Genomic DNA, 17,423 nt, shown 5'->3' with positions numbered 1-17,423 from the left:
AGATTTACATCCTGGGAGTCATGACTCATGTAGGAGGCAAGGCAGTGAGTTGACCTGCCCAGCTGACTTGGAGAGAGGATATATCTGAGCAACAAAAGAGATTCTTTTGGGGTGACTCTTAGGCATCATTATAAATAGGCTTAGCTTTGTCTTTGCAGGAAAAAATTTCATAAGGGCAAGCCCCAAGAGCACGGGCTTGACCTATTAAGTTGGTAGTCCCCGTGCTTGTGAGTATATCAGGAATTTCCCAGATGGGGAATTTATATTTCCACATTTTCCTCAGTCCCTGAAGGGGGCTTTGTGAATAGTTTTTATTCTCTGCCCAAATTACTCTGGGATGTGTCAAAGCATCACACTAACCTTTATAAACCAACAAGATCTCACTCCCTATTCAAGGGGTCCATGTAATTATGGTGTTTGAATAAACTGACCATAAAAGTTAAATTAGATAGTGTGCTACAGCAAATATAAATTTTGCACTAAATAAACATTTCTTAATTGATCTCACACAGAAGTTGAGATTTAAGACACAATCCATATAATCCTTTACCCTTTAGTCTGATTTACCCTAGTCCTAACCAGAGCTACTTCACCAATAGCTCTTAATGTAGAGGGAAGTCCTGATTATTCAGATAAATGCACTGCTTTATTAAAGAATGATATTCACTGTGTCTCATGTATTTATAACACCATACTGGCCCTTATTATTCACCAATTATTTTAATAAGTTTTTTAATGTGTGTGTGTGTGTGCTGTGTGGTGGGGGTCACATTTCATTCTTTTTCCAAGTGAGTATCCCATTATTACAGCACTATTTTGTTGATTTTTTTTTAATTTGGAAGTGCACAGGCTCGGAATCAAACCTAGGTCTCCCAGATGGCAGACAAGAATTCTACCACTGAACTACCCTTGCACCCTCATTCACCAATTATTTTTTAACTGCTAGTCATGATAGATAGCTTAGGCTGGATTTCTGAATTTATGACTGCCTTGGGGCTATGTGGGATCATCAGACACACAGAAGACAGACATACGATTGTTACAAAGAAATCAACTACTTACTTGTCTCTAAGAACAACTCCTTCAATACATGCTCCAAAAAGGACAACATTGCTTAAATCTAGCACATCAAGAGTTAAGGAAACCACTGTTTATCCTCTAAGATGGGATATAGAGTAGACACTCAGGATATTTCCTCTGTCAATAAAATGAATTGCTAAAATCACTAATCCTACAAGTTCTTTCTAGAATTCTCTGTTTTGGGGATGAGGTAAGGACATTATCTGGAGAGAGATGAGGTGAAAGAAAGCAAGGGTATCCTTACTACCAGGATTAAAATACTGATTACCCTTATTCTATCGGATGCTTGACCAAAACTCAGACTGGACTTGTGAAAAGGATACAAACAAAGGAAGTGGTCAAGATGGCAAGGATAGTGCCAATGGGAATAGACTTCTGAGCATCTTTCAAATCTCCAGACCGGTTTGATCCAGCCATGATACCTTTAAAGAAGGAAAAAAACAATTTAATTCCTTGAGTTCCTGGACACTCTGATATTCACACTGACCAAAAGCAAATCTAGGAACCATGAGAATACGATTCTGTCTCTTCAGAAAAATCACTTCTTGGGTCTGGGGAGATCATATGCTTACCTGTGACAGAGGGAAAGAAGATCCCCACCAGCAGAGTGAATGAGGTGGTGATGTCAACAAGAACATACTCATGATTTAAACTGCCTAAGACATCAGAAGATTTGGCTGAGGGCTTTTCAATGATTTCTCCTTTTGGTAGATAATTACTCCAAAGATTCTCTGCAGTGGAAAAAAAAGAGGATATAAGTAGCAGCAGTATGGAAAGAACACAATTAGATAATTTTCTACCCAAACTACATTCTAAATCAGAATTTTTATTTGTAGTTTTAAAAATTATGCTTGCTTCTACATGAGCACATATACACATTGTATAATAAAACAAATATAAATAAAAATGTAATGCTTTCTCTCATCTGGCTTCAAGTATAAGTTGACAAAAAGCATTAAGATATACATATGCAACTAAGTCAGACTGATAAATTAGTAAGAAGTAAAGCAGGCTAAAGCTGAATGATTTGAAAAGCCAATTATTTTCTTAAACTTTTTACTGTAGTGATATACACAACTCAAAGTTTCCCATTTTAACCCTTTTCAGTGTACAATTCAGTGATATTAATTATATTTAAAATATTGTGCTACCATAGCCACCATATATTACCCTAACTTTTTCATCACCTCAGACAATGAACTTATGAAGCAGTAACTCTCCCTTCTGTTTTATTAGTCATCAATGATCTTTTAACACCTCAGTGTGAACTTGTGTACATGCAAAGAAGTTTGTGGGCCATATATTTAAGATAGCAGTCACTTAAACAGTTCCAAATATTTGGCTGTATTAGGAAATTTCCAAATTATTTCCAAATAATTTCCAAATTATTTTGGAAAACAAATGTATATACATGGTGACATTAAATTAGGTCATAATAAAAACAGGTAAATTTTGGAAGATGGCAGAGAAGAGCTCCAGGACTCATTCTTCCTCCAAAAGTAACTAGTGGATAGACAGGAACTGTCTGAAATAATTGTTTTGGGGCTCCAGAGGCCAGGGGAGCACTGTACAGATTACAGGAAAAGGTCAGATGAAGAGGTTAAGAAACTGCAGTAAAGAATTGTGGGTAGCATGCTCTGGAGTGGCTGCCAACAACCCATCTCCCACTCCCAAGGTGGGCTGCCTTGCAGTCTGGTCCCTGGTTGGATGTTACAGATGGAAAGAGACGTGAGTCTTCTTCCCCCTTAAAGGGCAGAAAATGGCCAAGCATTGATCATGGCTTTTGAACAGAAAATTCAGATCACTGGGTCCTGATTCTGATTTGCTATATTTAGCCTACCCTGGACAGAGACCATGGTGGCCACAGTTTCAACTCCGTTCCCAACAGTGGCACAGTCAGTGGCAGTTTAAAGATGCACTTTCACCTTAGGAATGCAGGGATCTGTTTGCTGAAGGGTACCGTCTGCTGGGCAGGCTAGGAAAGTGCTGCTTTAGGGAGCTGTCAAAAGGTGTCTTTCCTGACACTCTCACTAGGGTTCTTTGGAGCTGGTCTGCACCCCTTCATGGGTTTCTGGTCTTATTTTGTTTGGGAAATATTAAATTAGGAAGGTCTACTCCAGGGTGACTTTGCCCCAGACTTTGTTCTCAAGGCAAAAGCGGCTAGAGACAACAAAAGGAGAGTAAGAACTTCCACAAAGGCAAAACAAAAACAAATACAAAAGATCAAAATTCCTGGAGAAGAGGAAAAGGTTTCTCCTAGGGGTAAAACAACTGCACAAATAGTAAAACCTTGAAAATTATACTGCATATCTAAGGGCAAAAATCAGATAAAGAAGAGCTGAAAGAGTCTAATTTGCAAAATACTAATTAAAATTTTAGTTAGCAATTAGATAGGTTTAGTATAAGTTGAACCCGTGCCAATGGAGAGCCTTAACACAAAGCCAATAAACAATAAGCCCTAGGCAAGAGAGAGAAACTGATCTTCAGAGTAAATTTATCAAGATAATCAGATTTTTTTTTTGCCCAGATATCAGCAAAAAATCACAAGCCATACTAAGAAAAAGGAAAATATGGCCCAGACAAAGAAACACAGAATTTGGAGGAGACACAGAGTTTGGAACATCTAAACAAAGATGTTTGAACAAATCTAAATTAGTTCAAGGAGATGAAGGAAAATATGGCTAAAGAGATAAAGGATATTAAGAAGACACTGTGTGAGCAAAAGAAGAATCTGAAAGTATGAAAAGAAACAACAGAAATCATGGGAATGAAAGGCCCAACAGAAGAGAGACAACAGTGGATTTGAACAGGCAAAAGAAAAAATCAGTGAGCTGGAAGACAGAACAAATGAAATCTTACAGACAGGAAAGACACACAGGGAAAAAAATGAAAAAAATGGAACAGGGTCTCAGGGACTTGAATGACAGCACCAAGCACACAAACATATGTGTCATGGTTATTCCAGAAGGAGAAAGGAAAGGAAAAAGGGGCAGAAAGGATGTTTGAGGAAACAATGGCCAAAAATTTCCCAACTCTTATGAAAGATGTAAATATGCATGTCCAAGAAGTGCCACATACTCCAAGCAGAATAAATCCTAATAGAAGTACTCCAAGACATATACTAATCAGACTGTCAAATGCCAAATATAGAGACTCCTGCAAGGAGGAAGAGAAAAGCAATTAGTCACACACAAGGGAAATGCACTAAGACTAAGTGCTAATACTTCATCAGAAACTATGGAGGCAAGAATGCAGTGGTATGATAAATTTAAAGTACTGAAAGAGAAAAACTGTCAGTGAAGAATTCTTAATCTAACAGACTGTCCTTCAAAAATGAGGAAGAGTTTAAAATACACACAGATAAACAGAAACTGAGAGAGCTCATCAAAATGAGACCTACCCTACAAGAAATATATTAGAGATAGTTCTGCAGGCTGAAAGGAAAAGACAGAAGAGAGAGGCTTGGAGGAGAGTTTAGAAATGAAGTTTATCAGTAAGGGTAACTAAAAGGGTAAAAAGAGAAACAAAAATAAGCTATGACTTATAAAAACCAAAGGATAAACTGGATGATGTAAGCACTGCCTTTTGAATAATAAAATTGAATGTTATGAAAGAGTGCCTTGGTCTTTGGCTCCTGCGACATGGCCTTCAACTTTGGAGCTCCTTTGGGCACTCTGAGCACTTCTGCAGCTCCTGCAGCTCCCATGGGTAGGTTTGGAGGATTTGGGACAACATCTACAACAGCAGGTTCTGCATTCAGCTTCTCTGCTCCAGCTAACATGGGCACTACAGGACTCTTTAGTGGTACTCAGAATTAAGGTTTTGGATTTGGTAGTGGTTTTGGCACACCAACAGTACTGTTGTACTGGGAACTGGACTGGGATTTGGAGGATTTAATACACAGCAGCAACAGCAGCAGTAAACTAGCAGTAGGTTACAGTTGTACGCCCAATAATAAAGATGAAGATGGACTAGTGGCTTTAGTTTTCAATATCAAAGAAACAGATATTTGAAGTCAGCAACAGCAATCAGCAGAATCATCTAATAAGGTTTTGGGAGGAAACAGACCCTTTCTGAAAATGTAGAGGGTATCAAAACATTACCAGATGATCAGAAAGAAGTTGTCATTTATGTTGCCGAGTGTATTCCAAATGGTACTTCAAGAGTTCCAACTACAATATTATATGTTCATTTTGAACAAGCCAATATAAAGCACAGTTGCAGCAACTTGGTATAACACTTTCTACGTCTAGAACTGAACTTTCTTCTGCACAGATCAAAGAGCTTTTACAGAATCTTCCAGATGGTGTTGATCCTATTATCTGGGAACAAGCCAAGGTAGATAACCCTGATTCTGAAAAGTTAATTCTTGCACCAATGGTGGGTTTCAAAGAACTTCTCCAAAGACTGAAGGGTCGAGATCAGATAATCAAGCAACATCAGACCAGACTAGATATCATATCTGAAGATATTAGTGAGTTACAGAGAATCAGACTACAACTATGTCCAAAACTGCACAATACAAGAGGAAACTCATGGATCTTTTCCACAGACCCTTATAAGCTTTAATTAAACAGGAAATTCAGAGGAGGACTGGTTATGCCATCCAGGCTGATGAAAAGCAGTTATGATTCAGCTGGATACATCTCAATGTGAACTAAATGTACCTACTCAGTTCAAGGGCTAGGACTAAAGAATTGATGCCCCAAATCAGAATGTAGGATCATTTTGGGGCAGTCAAATCTGAAGAAAAATATTACATAGATGCAGCTCTGTTATGAGAAATCAAGCAGCATTTGAAACAACAGGAAGGCCTTAATCACTTCATTGGCATCATAAAAGATGATCTAGAAGATACAAAGTTGGTAGAACATGGATTGAATGTAAAGCATCACACCAGAGGTAGTGTCTTCAGTTGACAGTTCACAACCTTGTGTGAGAGATTTAAGACATTCATTGTCTTATCGCATCAGGACTTCCTTAAGAATAAAACTGACCACATGGAGGAAATGAAGAAAAGAAAAGAAAACAACCCCCTCCTGGCTTGGTTTCTGAGGTTACTTAAAAAACCATTGTTCATCAAATCTGAAATGACATAAGTTACCTCACAGTTCTTCAAAGATAGCTTTGCAAGATTTATAGCCAAAAGCTGTTTTTACTTTTAAAAACAGAAGTACATAATTACCAAATAGTGCTATTGTACATTTTTACAAAAGCATTGTTCTTAAATATAATCAATGTTTAATGATTATTCTCTATCAAGCCTGTACTCTACTTTCCATAGCAAGTAAATATGAACTGTCTACTTTGCGCACAGCAAAAATCATATAATTAATTGGATTTTGGAGATTTGAACTTCAGAGTGTAATTGTACATCTGTTTTTTTTTTGTTTGTTTTCTTTTGTTTTTGCATGGGCAGGCAACGGGAATCAAACCTGGGTCTCCAGCATGGCAGGTGAGAACTCTGCCTGCTGAACCACCGTGGTCTGCCCTGTACATCTGTTTTTATATTGTGAATTCATCTGTGGGAGGAGTAAAGAAGATATAAGAGTAAAAAAAAAAGGGAATGTTATTGGATTAAAACCCTCATCAAAAGACACATATTAGCAAAATGGATTAAAAAATGTGAATCTTTATTCTGTTTACAAGAGACTCATTATAGAACCGGAGATATGAATAGGTTGCCAGTGAAATGCTGGAAAGATACTCAATGTAAGCAGTAACCAAAAAAATAAGAAAGCTGGTATAGCTATACTAGCATCAGGCGTAATAGACTTTAAATGCAAAAATGTTATGAGACAAAGAAGGACATGTCATAAATACCTATGCACCTAACCAATGTGCCCCAAAGTCCATGAGGCAAACAGTGGCAAAACTGAAGGGTGTAATAGACATCTATACAATGATAGTGGTAGATTCAACACACCAGTCTCATCAATAGAACATCTCAACAAAGCACAATAAGATAAGACAAAACCTAAATAATATGATAAATGAACTAGACCTAACAGACTAATATATAGAAAGTGTATCGCAAAACAGCAGAGTATTCATTCTTCTCAAGAACTCAGAAGTCATTTTCTAGTATAAAACACATGTTGGGGGCACAAAACAGATCTTAATAAATTTTAAAATACTGAAATACATAGCTCTTTCCCTGACCAAATGGAATGAAGCTGAAAATCAGTAATAGCAGAGCTGGAAAATTCACAAACATAGGGAGTTAAAAACAACATGCTCTTAAACAATCAGTGGGTCAAGAAGAAATTATTTAAAAATCCATAAATATCTTGAAATGAATGAAAAGGAGAACAAAATTATATCAAAAATTATGTACTGCAGCAAAAGCAGTGCTAAGAGGGAAATTTATAACTCTAAATACTTACATTAAGAAGGAAGAAAGAGCTAAAATCAAAGACCTAACTGTTCACCTGGGAAACAAAAGAAGATTAATTCCAAAGTAAGTAGATGGAGAAAAAATGACAAAGATTGGAACAGAAATAAATGAAATAAAGAATAAAAGACCCCTCATCGTGGGACATAATTTCCAGGGGTGAAAGACTGGCACTGGCAGCATGAAACATAACTAGTTCTGGCATCGTGGGACATAACTGGCACTGTGAGACATAAGTTCCAAGGATGAGACTGGCCCTGACATCATGGATGAACTGCCCAAATGAAGGAAAAGAAATAGAGTTTCAATGGCTAAGACATTTCAAATCAAGTAGAGAGGTCATTCTGGAGGTTACTTTTATACCAGTTTCAGTCAGATATTGCAGACTGCCACAACATGGCAAACCCCAACCAACAGTGTTCCTGCGTTCCCGGAAACCCTAAAAGATATCCTGTGCTCTATAAAATTTCACTTATTGTCTGTTTTTTTCAGAGACTTAACCTCCAGATTGTTCCAGCGCCAGAGAAGCTCTGAAACCCAGACATACTGGACTTTCCAAGAATAACAACTGGCTTCATCAGTTCATCCTTTTGCCCCTTAAATCTTATTAACAATTCCTCTGTCGGACTGATGGAAATAAAACCATAGGCACACCATAATGAGATAAAAATAGCACCTTCTAACCAGTTTTTCTCTTCTAGGCTCTTTCACAGGACCAATATTGGAAAAGAGACAGCTGAGAATCCTGAAGGAGAGGAAACTGACCAATTTCTGTGAGGTGGATATCATTGTGAATCCCTAGAAGACTTAAAATTTACCTTCAGGAGAAAAGAACATATCCAATTACAATCTAAGAAGTTCTACTCCCCAAACTCTTAGGGTCAACACCTGTGCTGGTTTGAAAGGATGTATGCATCCTAGAAAAAGTCATGTTTTAGATCTAATTTCATTTTGTAAAGGCAGCTGTTTCTTTTAATCCCTATTCAGTACTGCATGTTTGAATTTTTAATTAGATCATCTCCCTGGAATGTGACTCAATCAAGAGTGGTTGTTAAGCTGCTTTAGGTGGAGACATGTCTCCAACCCATTCTAGGTGGGTCCTGATTACTTTAGTGGAATCTTATAAAAGAGGAAACATTTTGGAGAAAGCTGGAGATTCACAGAGAGCAGAGAAGAACAACATAGTCATGAGAAGCAGAGTCTACCACCCAGTGACCTTTGGAGATGAAGAAGGAAAATGCCTCCTGGGGAGCTTCGTGAAACAAGAAGCCAGGAGAGAAAGCTAGCAGATGTCTGACCCCATGTTTGCCATGTGCCTTTCCAGATGAGAGAGAAACCCTGAATGTGATCCACCTTCTTGAACCAAGGTATCTTTCCATGGATACCTTAGATTGGACATTTCTATAGACTTGTTTTAATTGGAACATTTTCTCGGCCTTAGAACTGTAAACTAGCAGCTTATTAAATTCCCCTTTTTAAAAAGCCATTCCATTTCTGGTATATTGCATTCTGGCAGCTAGCAAACTAGAATGCACCTTTGTGAACAGGAAGAAGCCAGAGTGGTCATTGTCCAGATATCCCCCAAGACTGGGAATGGTCAAAAGACAGGGAGGAGGGCTGCATGGGGCTCGCTGCTTCTGCTCGGCCACCGCTCGCTTCCGGAGGCGCTCGCACCTGTGTCAGAGCCGCCCACGGCCGCGGCTCTAGGACAACTTCGGCGCTGTCTGTCGGTCCCCGCGTGTCTAGGCCCGAAGTTGGAGCGCTGGCGCTGGCACGGGCAGGAGCGTGGTTTAAAAGTGGCTGCGGCCAAAGTTAAAGGACCCACAGCACCTTTTACTGGTGGGACCCACAGACAAACGTGTGCCACGAGCACCGCCTACTGGGCAGGATAAGAAAACCAGAACCCAGAGATTTCACAGAAAAATCTTTCAACCTGTTGGGGCCAATCTGACTAAATGCCCAGACGCCAGCAGAAGATAACGGATCATGCTCAGAAAATTGAAAACATGGCCCAGTCAAAAGAACAAACCAATAGTTCAAATGAGATACAGGAGCTGAGACAACTAATGCTGAATATACGAACAGAAATGGAAAACCTCTTCAAAAACGAAATCGATAAATTGAGGGAGGACATGAAGAAGACATGGGCTGAACAAAAAGAAAAAATAGAAAAACTGAAAAAACAAATCACAGAACTTATGGAAGTGAAGGATAAAGTAGAAAAGATGGAAAAAACAATGGATGCATACAATGATAGATTTAAAGAGACAGAAGATAGAATTAGTGATCTGGAGGATGGAACAGCTGAATTTCAAAAAGAAACAGAAACTATCGGGAAAAGAATGGAAAAATTTGAACAGGGGATCAGGGAACTGAAGGACAATTTGAACCGCACAAATATATGTGTTGTGGGTGTCCCAGAAGGAGAAGAGAAGGGAAAAGGAGGAGAAAAACTAATGGAAGAAATTATCACTGAAAATTTCCCAACTCTTATGAAAGACCTAAAATTACAGATCCAAGAGGTGCAGTGCACCCCAAAGAGAATAGATCCAAATAGGCGTTCTCCAAGACACTTACTAGTTAGAATGTCAGAGGTCAAAGAGAAAGAGAGGATCTTGAAAGCAGCAAGAGAAAAACAATCCATCACATACAAGGGAAACCCAATAAGACTATGTGTAGATTTCTCAGCAGAAACCATGGAGGCAAGAAGACAGTGGGATGATATATTTAAATTACTAAAAGAGAAAAACTGCCAACCAAGACTCCTATATCCAGCAAAATTGTTCTTCAAAAATGAGGGAGAAATTAAAACATTCTCAGACAAAAAGTCACTGAGAGAATTTGTGACCAAGAGACCAGCTCTGCAAGAAATACTAAAGGGAACACTAGAGTCAGATACGAAAATACAGAAGAGAGAGGTATGGAGAAGAGTGTAGAAAGAAGGAAAGTCAGATATGATATATATATAATACAAAAGGCAAAATGGTAGAGGAAAATATTATCCAAACAGTAATAACACTAAATGTTAATGGACTGAATTCCCCAATCAAAAGACATAGACTGGCAGAATGGATTAAAAAATAGGATCCTTCTATATGCTGTCTACAGGAAACACATCTTAGACCCAAAGATAAACATAGGTTGAAAGTGAAAGGTTGGGAAAAGATATTTCATGCAAATAACAACCAGAAAAGAGCAGGAGTAGCTATACTAATATCCAACAAATTAGACTTCAAATGTAAAATAGTTAAAAGAGACAAAGAAGGACATTATATACTAATAAAAGGAACAATTAAACAAGAAGACATAACAATCATAAATATTTACGCACCGAACCAGAATGCCCCAAAATATGTGAGGAATACACTGCAAACACTGAAAAGGGACATAGACACATCTACCATAAGAGTTGGAGACTTCAATTCACCACTCTCATCAATGGACAGAACATCTAGACAGAGGATCAATAAAGAAATAGAGAATTTGAATATTACTATAAATGAGCTAGACTTAACAGACATTTATAGGACATTACATCCCACAACAGCAGGATACACCTTTTCCTCAAGTGCTCCTGGATCATTCTCAAAGATAGACCATATGCTGGGTCACAAGCAAGTCTTAACAAATTTTAAAAGATTGAAATCATACACAACACTTTCTCGGATCATAAAGAAATGAAGTTGGAAATCAATAGGCGGAGTGCCAGAAAATTCACAAATACGTGGAGGCTCAACAACACACTCATAAACAACGAGTGGGTCAAAGAAGAAATTGCAAGAGAAATTAGTAAATACCTCGAGGCAAATTAAAATGAAAACACAACATATCAAAACTTATGGGAGGCAGCAAAGGCAGTGCTAAGAGAGAAATTTATTGCCCTAAATGCCTATATCAGAAAAGAAGAAAGGGCAAAAATGCAGGAATTAACTGTTCACTTGGAAGAACTGGAGAAAGAACAGCAAACTAATCCCAAAGCAAGCAAAAGGAAAGAAATAACAAAGATTAGAGCAGAAATAAATGAAATTGAAAACATGAAAACAATAGAGAAAATCAATAAGACCAGAAGTTGGTTCTACGAGAAAATCAATAAGATTGATGGGCCCTTAGCAAGATTGACAAAAAGGAGAAGAGAGAGGATGCAAATAAATAAGATCAGAAATGGAAGAGGAGACATAACTACTGACCTCACAGAAATAAAGGAGGTAATAACAGGATACTATGAACAACTTTACGCTAATAAATACAACAATTTAGATGAAATGGATGGGTTCCTGGAAGGACATGAACAACCAACTTTGACTCAAGAAGAAATAGATGACCTCAACAAACCAGTCACAAGTAAAGAAATTGAATCAGTCATTCAAAAGCTTCCTAAAAAGAAAAGTCCAGGACCAGACGGCTTCAAATGTGAATTCTATCAAACATTCCAGAAAGAATTAGTACCAACTCTCTTCAAACTCTTCAAAAAAATCGAAGTGGAGGGAAAACTACCTAATTCATTCTATGAAGCCAACATCACCCTCATACCAAAATCAGGCAAAGATATTACAAAAAAAGAAAACTATAGACCAATCTCTCTAATGAACATAGATGCAAAAATCCTCAATAAAATTCTAGCAAATCGTATCCAACAACACATTAAAAGAATTATACATCATGACCAAGTAGGATTCATCCCAGGTATGCAAGGATGGTTCAACATAAGAAAATCATTAATGTAATACACCATATCAACAAATCAAAGCAGAAAAATCACATGATCATCTCAACTGATGCAGAGAAGGCATTTGACAAGATTCAACATCCTTTCCTGTTGAAAACACTTCAAAGGATAGGAATACAAGGGAACTTCCTTAAAATGATAGAGGGAATATATGAAAAACCCACAGCTAATATCATCCTCAATGGGGAAAAATTGAAAACGTTCCCCCTAAGATCAGGAACAAGACAAGGATGTCCATTATCACCACTACTATTCAACATTGTGTTGGAGGTTCTAGCCAGAGCAATTAGACAAGAAAAAGAAATACAAGGCATCAAAATTGGAAAGGAAGAAGTAAAACTATCACTGTTTGCAGACGATATGATACTATACGTTGAAAACCCGGAAAAATTCACAACAAAACTACTAGAGCTAATAAATGAGTACAGCAATGTAGCAGGTTACAAGATCAACATTCAAAAATCTGTATCATTTCTATATACTAGTAATGAACAAGCTGAGGGGGAAATCAAGAAACGAATCCCATTTACAATTGCAACTAAAAGAATAAAATACCTAGGAATAAATTTAACTAAGAGACAAAAAACCTATATAAAGAAAACTACAAAAAACTGCTAAAAGAAATCACAGAAGACCTAAATAGATGGAAGGGAATACCGTGTTCATGGATTGGAAGACTAAATATAGTTAAGATGTCAATCCTAACTAAATTGATCTACAGATTCAATGCAATACCAATCAAAATCCCAACAACTTATTTTTCAGAAATAGAAAAACCAATAAGCAAATTTATCTGGAAGGGCAGGGTGCCCCGAATTGCTAAAAACATCTTGAGGAAAAAAAACGAATCTGGAGGTCTCGCGCTGCCTGACTTTAAGGCATATTATGAAGCCACAGTGGTCAAAACAGCATGGTATTGGCATAAAGATAGGTATATCGACCAATGGAATCGAATAGAGTCTCAGACATAGACCCTCTCATCTATGGACATCTGATCTTTGATAAGGCAGTCAAGCCAACTCACCTGGGACAGAACAGTCTCTTCAATAAATGGTGCCTAGAGAACTGGATATCCATATGCAAAAGAATGAAAGAAGACCCATATCTCACACCCTATACAAAAGTTAACTCAAAATGGATCAAAGATCTAAACATTAGGTCTAAGACCATAAAACAGTTAGAGGAAAATGTAGGGAGATATCTTATGAAACTTACAATTGGAGGTGGTTTTATGGACCTTAAACCTAAAGCAAGAGCACTGAAGAAGGAAATAAATAAATGGGAGCTCCTCAGAATTAAACACTTCTGTGCATCAAAGAACTTCATCAAGAAAGTAGAAAGACGGCCTACACAATGGGAGACAATATTTGGAAATGACATATCAGATAAAGGTCTAGTATCCAGAATTTATAAAGAGATTGTCCAACTCAACAACAAAAAGACAGCCAACCCAATTACAAAATGGGAAAAAGACTTGAACAGACACCTCTCAGAAGAGGAAATACAAGTGGCCAAAAGGCACATGAAGACATGCTCAATGTCCCTGGCCATTAGAGAAATGCAAATCAAAACCACAATGAGATATCATCTCACACCCACCAGAATGGCCATTATCAACAAAACAGAAAATGACAAGTGCTGGAAAGGATGCGGAGAAAGAGGCACACTTATCCACTGTTGGTGGGAATGTCAAATGGTGCAACCACTGTGGAAGGCAGTTTGGCGGTTCCTCAAAAAGCTGAATATAGAATTGCCATACGACCCAGCAATACCATTGCTGGGTAGCTACTCAAAGGACTTAAGGGCAAAAACTCAAACGGACATTTGCACACCAATGTTTATAGCAGCGTTATTTACAATTGCAAAGAAATGGAAACAGCCAAAATGTCCATCAACAGACAAGTGGCTAAACAAACTGTGGTATATACATACGATGGAATATTATGCAGCTTTAAGACAGAATAAACTTATGAAGCATGTAATAACATGGATGGACCTAGAGAACATTATGCTGAGTGAGTCTAGACAAAAACTAAAGGACAAATACGGTATGGTCCCACTGATGTGAACCGACATTTGAGAATAAACTTGGAATATGTCATTGGTAACAGAGTCCAGCAGGAGTTAGAAACAGGGTAAGATAATGGGTGATTGGAGCTGAAGGGATACAGACTGTGCAACAGGACTAGATACAAAAACTCAAAAACAGACAGCACAATAATACCTAATTGTAAAGTAATCATGTTAAAACACTGAATGAAGCTGCAAAAAAAAAAAAGATTCAATTTCCCCTCTTTCACTATGACTCTCTAAACATTTAGTATTGATTTGTACCCATTTTACTTTGTTGGTCTGATTTTATCTTTTATCTTCTGTTAGACAGGATATTTGTTTCAGAATTTCAATGTGGGGCATAGAACATATGGTTCTGTGTAATGAAGGAATAAATGAATAATAATGTTCAAAAAAAAAAGACAGGGAGGAATTGTAACTGAGATATCGGAATTTGAGGGATGATTTTGATTAATGAATCATTAAGTAAAAATTCCTTTTTGCTTTCTGGAATGTTAGAGTACTAACAGGGAAATATAAGATCTCTGAATTGTAGTCCAGCCGCCTTGATATCTGAAATGAGTGTAAAGCCTTATCCTATGCCTTTGTAATTGTAAGAACTGGTCATTCCCCTCTAAAGCAAAGGTCTTAATGCTAATAAAATCAGCCATTAATTACGTCTTCCTTTTGGTTTATACTTTTAGTACCAAACTGATAGCTCTGTCTCCCCTCCTTTCAACTTATGTCCTCCTATTGAAATGATAATAACAACACTTGTCTCCTTTTTTTAACTTTGAACTTACTATCTGAAATGACCTCATCTCCCCTTCCTAAAATCCTTAAAAACCTTGAACCCCCTAAACTCGGGGAGACATATTTGGGGCCGTTAGGCTGTCTGTTCTCCTGCCACACATGTAGTAATAAACTCTTTCTCTCTTTTGAAAAAAGAAAAGAACACAGAACAAATAAAACCAAAAAATATTTCTTTGAGAAGATCAATGAAATTGATAATCTCTTAGCTAGACTGACAAATAAAATAGAGAAGAGGCAAATAAATAAAATCAGAAATGAGAGCAGTCATGACCACTGACCCCACAGATATAATAAAGAAATAATAAAGAATAGGAGGATATTATGAACAACTGTATGCCAACAAATTAGACAACATAGACAAAATGGACAATTTTGGAAAAACATACAATCAACCTATACTGTCTCAAGAAATAAAAGACCTCAACAAACCAATCAAAGTAAAGAGACTGAATCAGTCACCAAAAACCTCCCAACAGGGAAAAACCCAGGTCCAGATGCCTTCACAGGTGAATTCTAACAATCATTCCAAGAAAAATTAATATCAATCCTGCCCAAACGCTTTCAAAATTTGAACAGGAGGGAACACTACTTAACTTACTCTAAGCCAACATCACCCTAATACCAAAGCCAGATAAAGATATTACAAAAAAAGTACAGACCAATCTCTCTAATGAATATAGATGCAAAAATACTCAACTAAATACTTGCAAATCAAATCCAATAGCACATTAAAAGAATTATATACCAAGATCAGGCGGGTTTTATTCCAGGTATGTAAGAGTGGTTCAACATAAGAAAATCAATTAATGTAATATATATTAATAAATCAAAAGGGAAAACCACATGATCATCTCTGTTCTAGTTTGCTAGCTCACAGAATGCAATATACCCGAAATGGAATGGTTTTTAAAAAGGGGAATTTAAGACGTTGCTAGTTTACAGTTCTAAGGTCGAGAGAATGTCCCAATTAAAACAAGTTTATAGAAGTGTCCAATTTAAGGCATCCAGGGAAAGATACCTTGGTTCAAGTAGGCCGATGACGTTCAATGTATCTCTCTCAGCTGGAAGGGCACATGGCGAACATGGCAGTGCCTGCTGGCTTTCTCATGGCTCTCACAAAAGGGACTCTCTCTGAAATGTTTCCTCTTTTAAAGAATTCCAGTAAGCAACTCCACCTTTAGTGGGTGGAGACACACCTCCATGGAAATCACCTAATCAAGTTACCACTCACAATTGGGTGGGTCACATCTTCATGGAAATAATCAATATGCTCCCACCCAGCAATACTGAATGAGGATTAAAGGGCATGGCTTTTCTGGGGTCTACCACAGATTGAGACTGGCACAATCTCAATTGATGAAGAAGAAGCATTTGACAAAACCCAGCATCCTTTCTTAATAAAAAACACTTCAAAAGACAGGAATAGAAGGAAACAACTTCAATATGATAAAAGGCATAAATTAAAAAACCATCACTAACATTGTACTCAACAGTGAAAGCCTGAAGGTTTTCCCTCTGAGATTGAGAACAAGACAAGGATACCCACTGTCACCACTGTTGCTCAACATTTTGCTATACTCTAGGTAGAATAATTATGAAACAAAAAGAAATAAAAGGCATCCAAATCATGAAGGAAAAAGTGAAACTTTCATTATTTGCAACCATATGATCATATATTTAGAAAGTCTGAAAATCTATGACAAAACTAAACTAAACCGAGTTCAGCAAAGTGGCAGGACACAAGAGCAACATGGAAAAATCAATAGCGTTTCTATATACTAGCAATGAGCAGTCTGAGGAGGAAATGAGGGAAAAAAAGTTAAATTTACAATATCAACTAAAAGAATAAAATATCTACCAATAAACTTAAATCAGGGATGTAAAGGACCTATATACCAAAAACTATAAAACACTGCTAAAAGAAATAAAAGAAGATTTGATTTTAGCCAAAATTCTAACAGCCTATTTTGCAGAAATGGAAAAGCTTAATTACTAAAATATTTGGAAGGGGAAGGGACTTCAAATAAGCAGACATATTGAAAAAGAAGAATGAAGTTGGAAGACTCATACTTCCTGACTTTAAAGCACATTATCACGTTACATGATCAAAACAGCCTGGTATTGGCATAAGGATAACATACTGACCAATGGAATTGAACTGAAAGTTCAAAAATAGACCCTCACATCTATTGTCAACTGATATTTGACAAGGCTCCTAAATCCACTCAGCTGGGACAGAACAGTCTCTTCAATAAATAGTGCTGGGAGAACTAGATATCTATACTCAAAAGAATGAAAAAACGACTCCTTTCTCCCACTCTATACAAAACTTAACTCGAAATGAATTAAATACCTAAA

General features: G+C 37.3%; 1 protein-coding gene and 1 pseudogene across 4 annotated transcripts in view; one reads left to right on the top strand and one right to left on the bottom strand.

Moving 5' to 3' along the window:
- Window positions 1-17,423, bottom strand: part of SLC12A6 (solute carrier family 12 member 6) — a 200,971-nt gene that overhangs the window by 51,849 nt on the left and 131,699 nt on the right. For all 4 annotated transcript variants that reach the window (XM_077127350.1, XM_077127352.1, XM_077127349.1 and 1 more), the window contains 3 exons: window positions 1,653-1,811; window positions 1,404-1,502; window positions 1,063-1,120 (listed from right to left, as the gene is read on the bottom strand). In XM_077127350.1, the coding sequence (XP_076983465.1) occupies window positions 1,063-1,120; window positions 1,404-1,502; window positions 1,653-1,811 (316 nt within the window). The remainder of the gene's footprint in view (window positions 1-1,062; window positions 1,121-1,403; window positions 1,503-1,652; window positions 1,812-17,423) is intronic.
- Window positions 4,722-5,999, top strand: LOC143656489 (nuclear pore complex protein Nup54 pseudogene; annotated as a pseudogene).

Source organism: Tamandua tetradactyla, chromosome 14 (genome assembly GCF_023851605.1).
Source record: "Tamandua tetradactyla isolate mTamTet1 chromosome 14, mTamTet1.pri, whole genome shotgun sequence".
Classification (NCBI taxonomy): Eukaryota; Metazoa; Chordata; class Mammalia; order Pilosa; family Myrmecophagidae; genus Tamandua; species Tamandua tetradactyla.
Note: the sequence above shows the minus strand (reverse complement) of the source record. Positions and strands in the feature narration are given on the sequence as shown.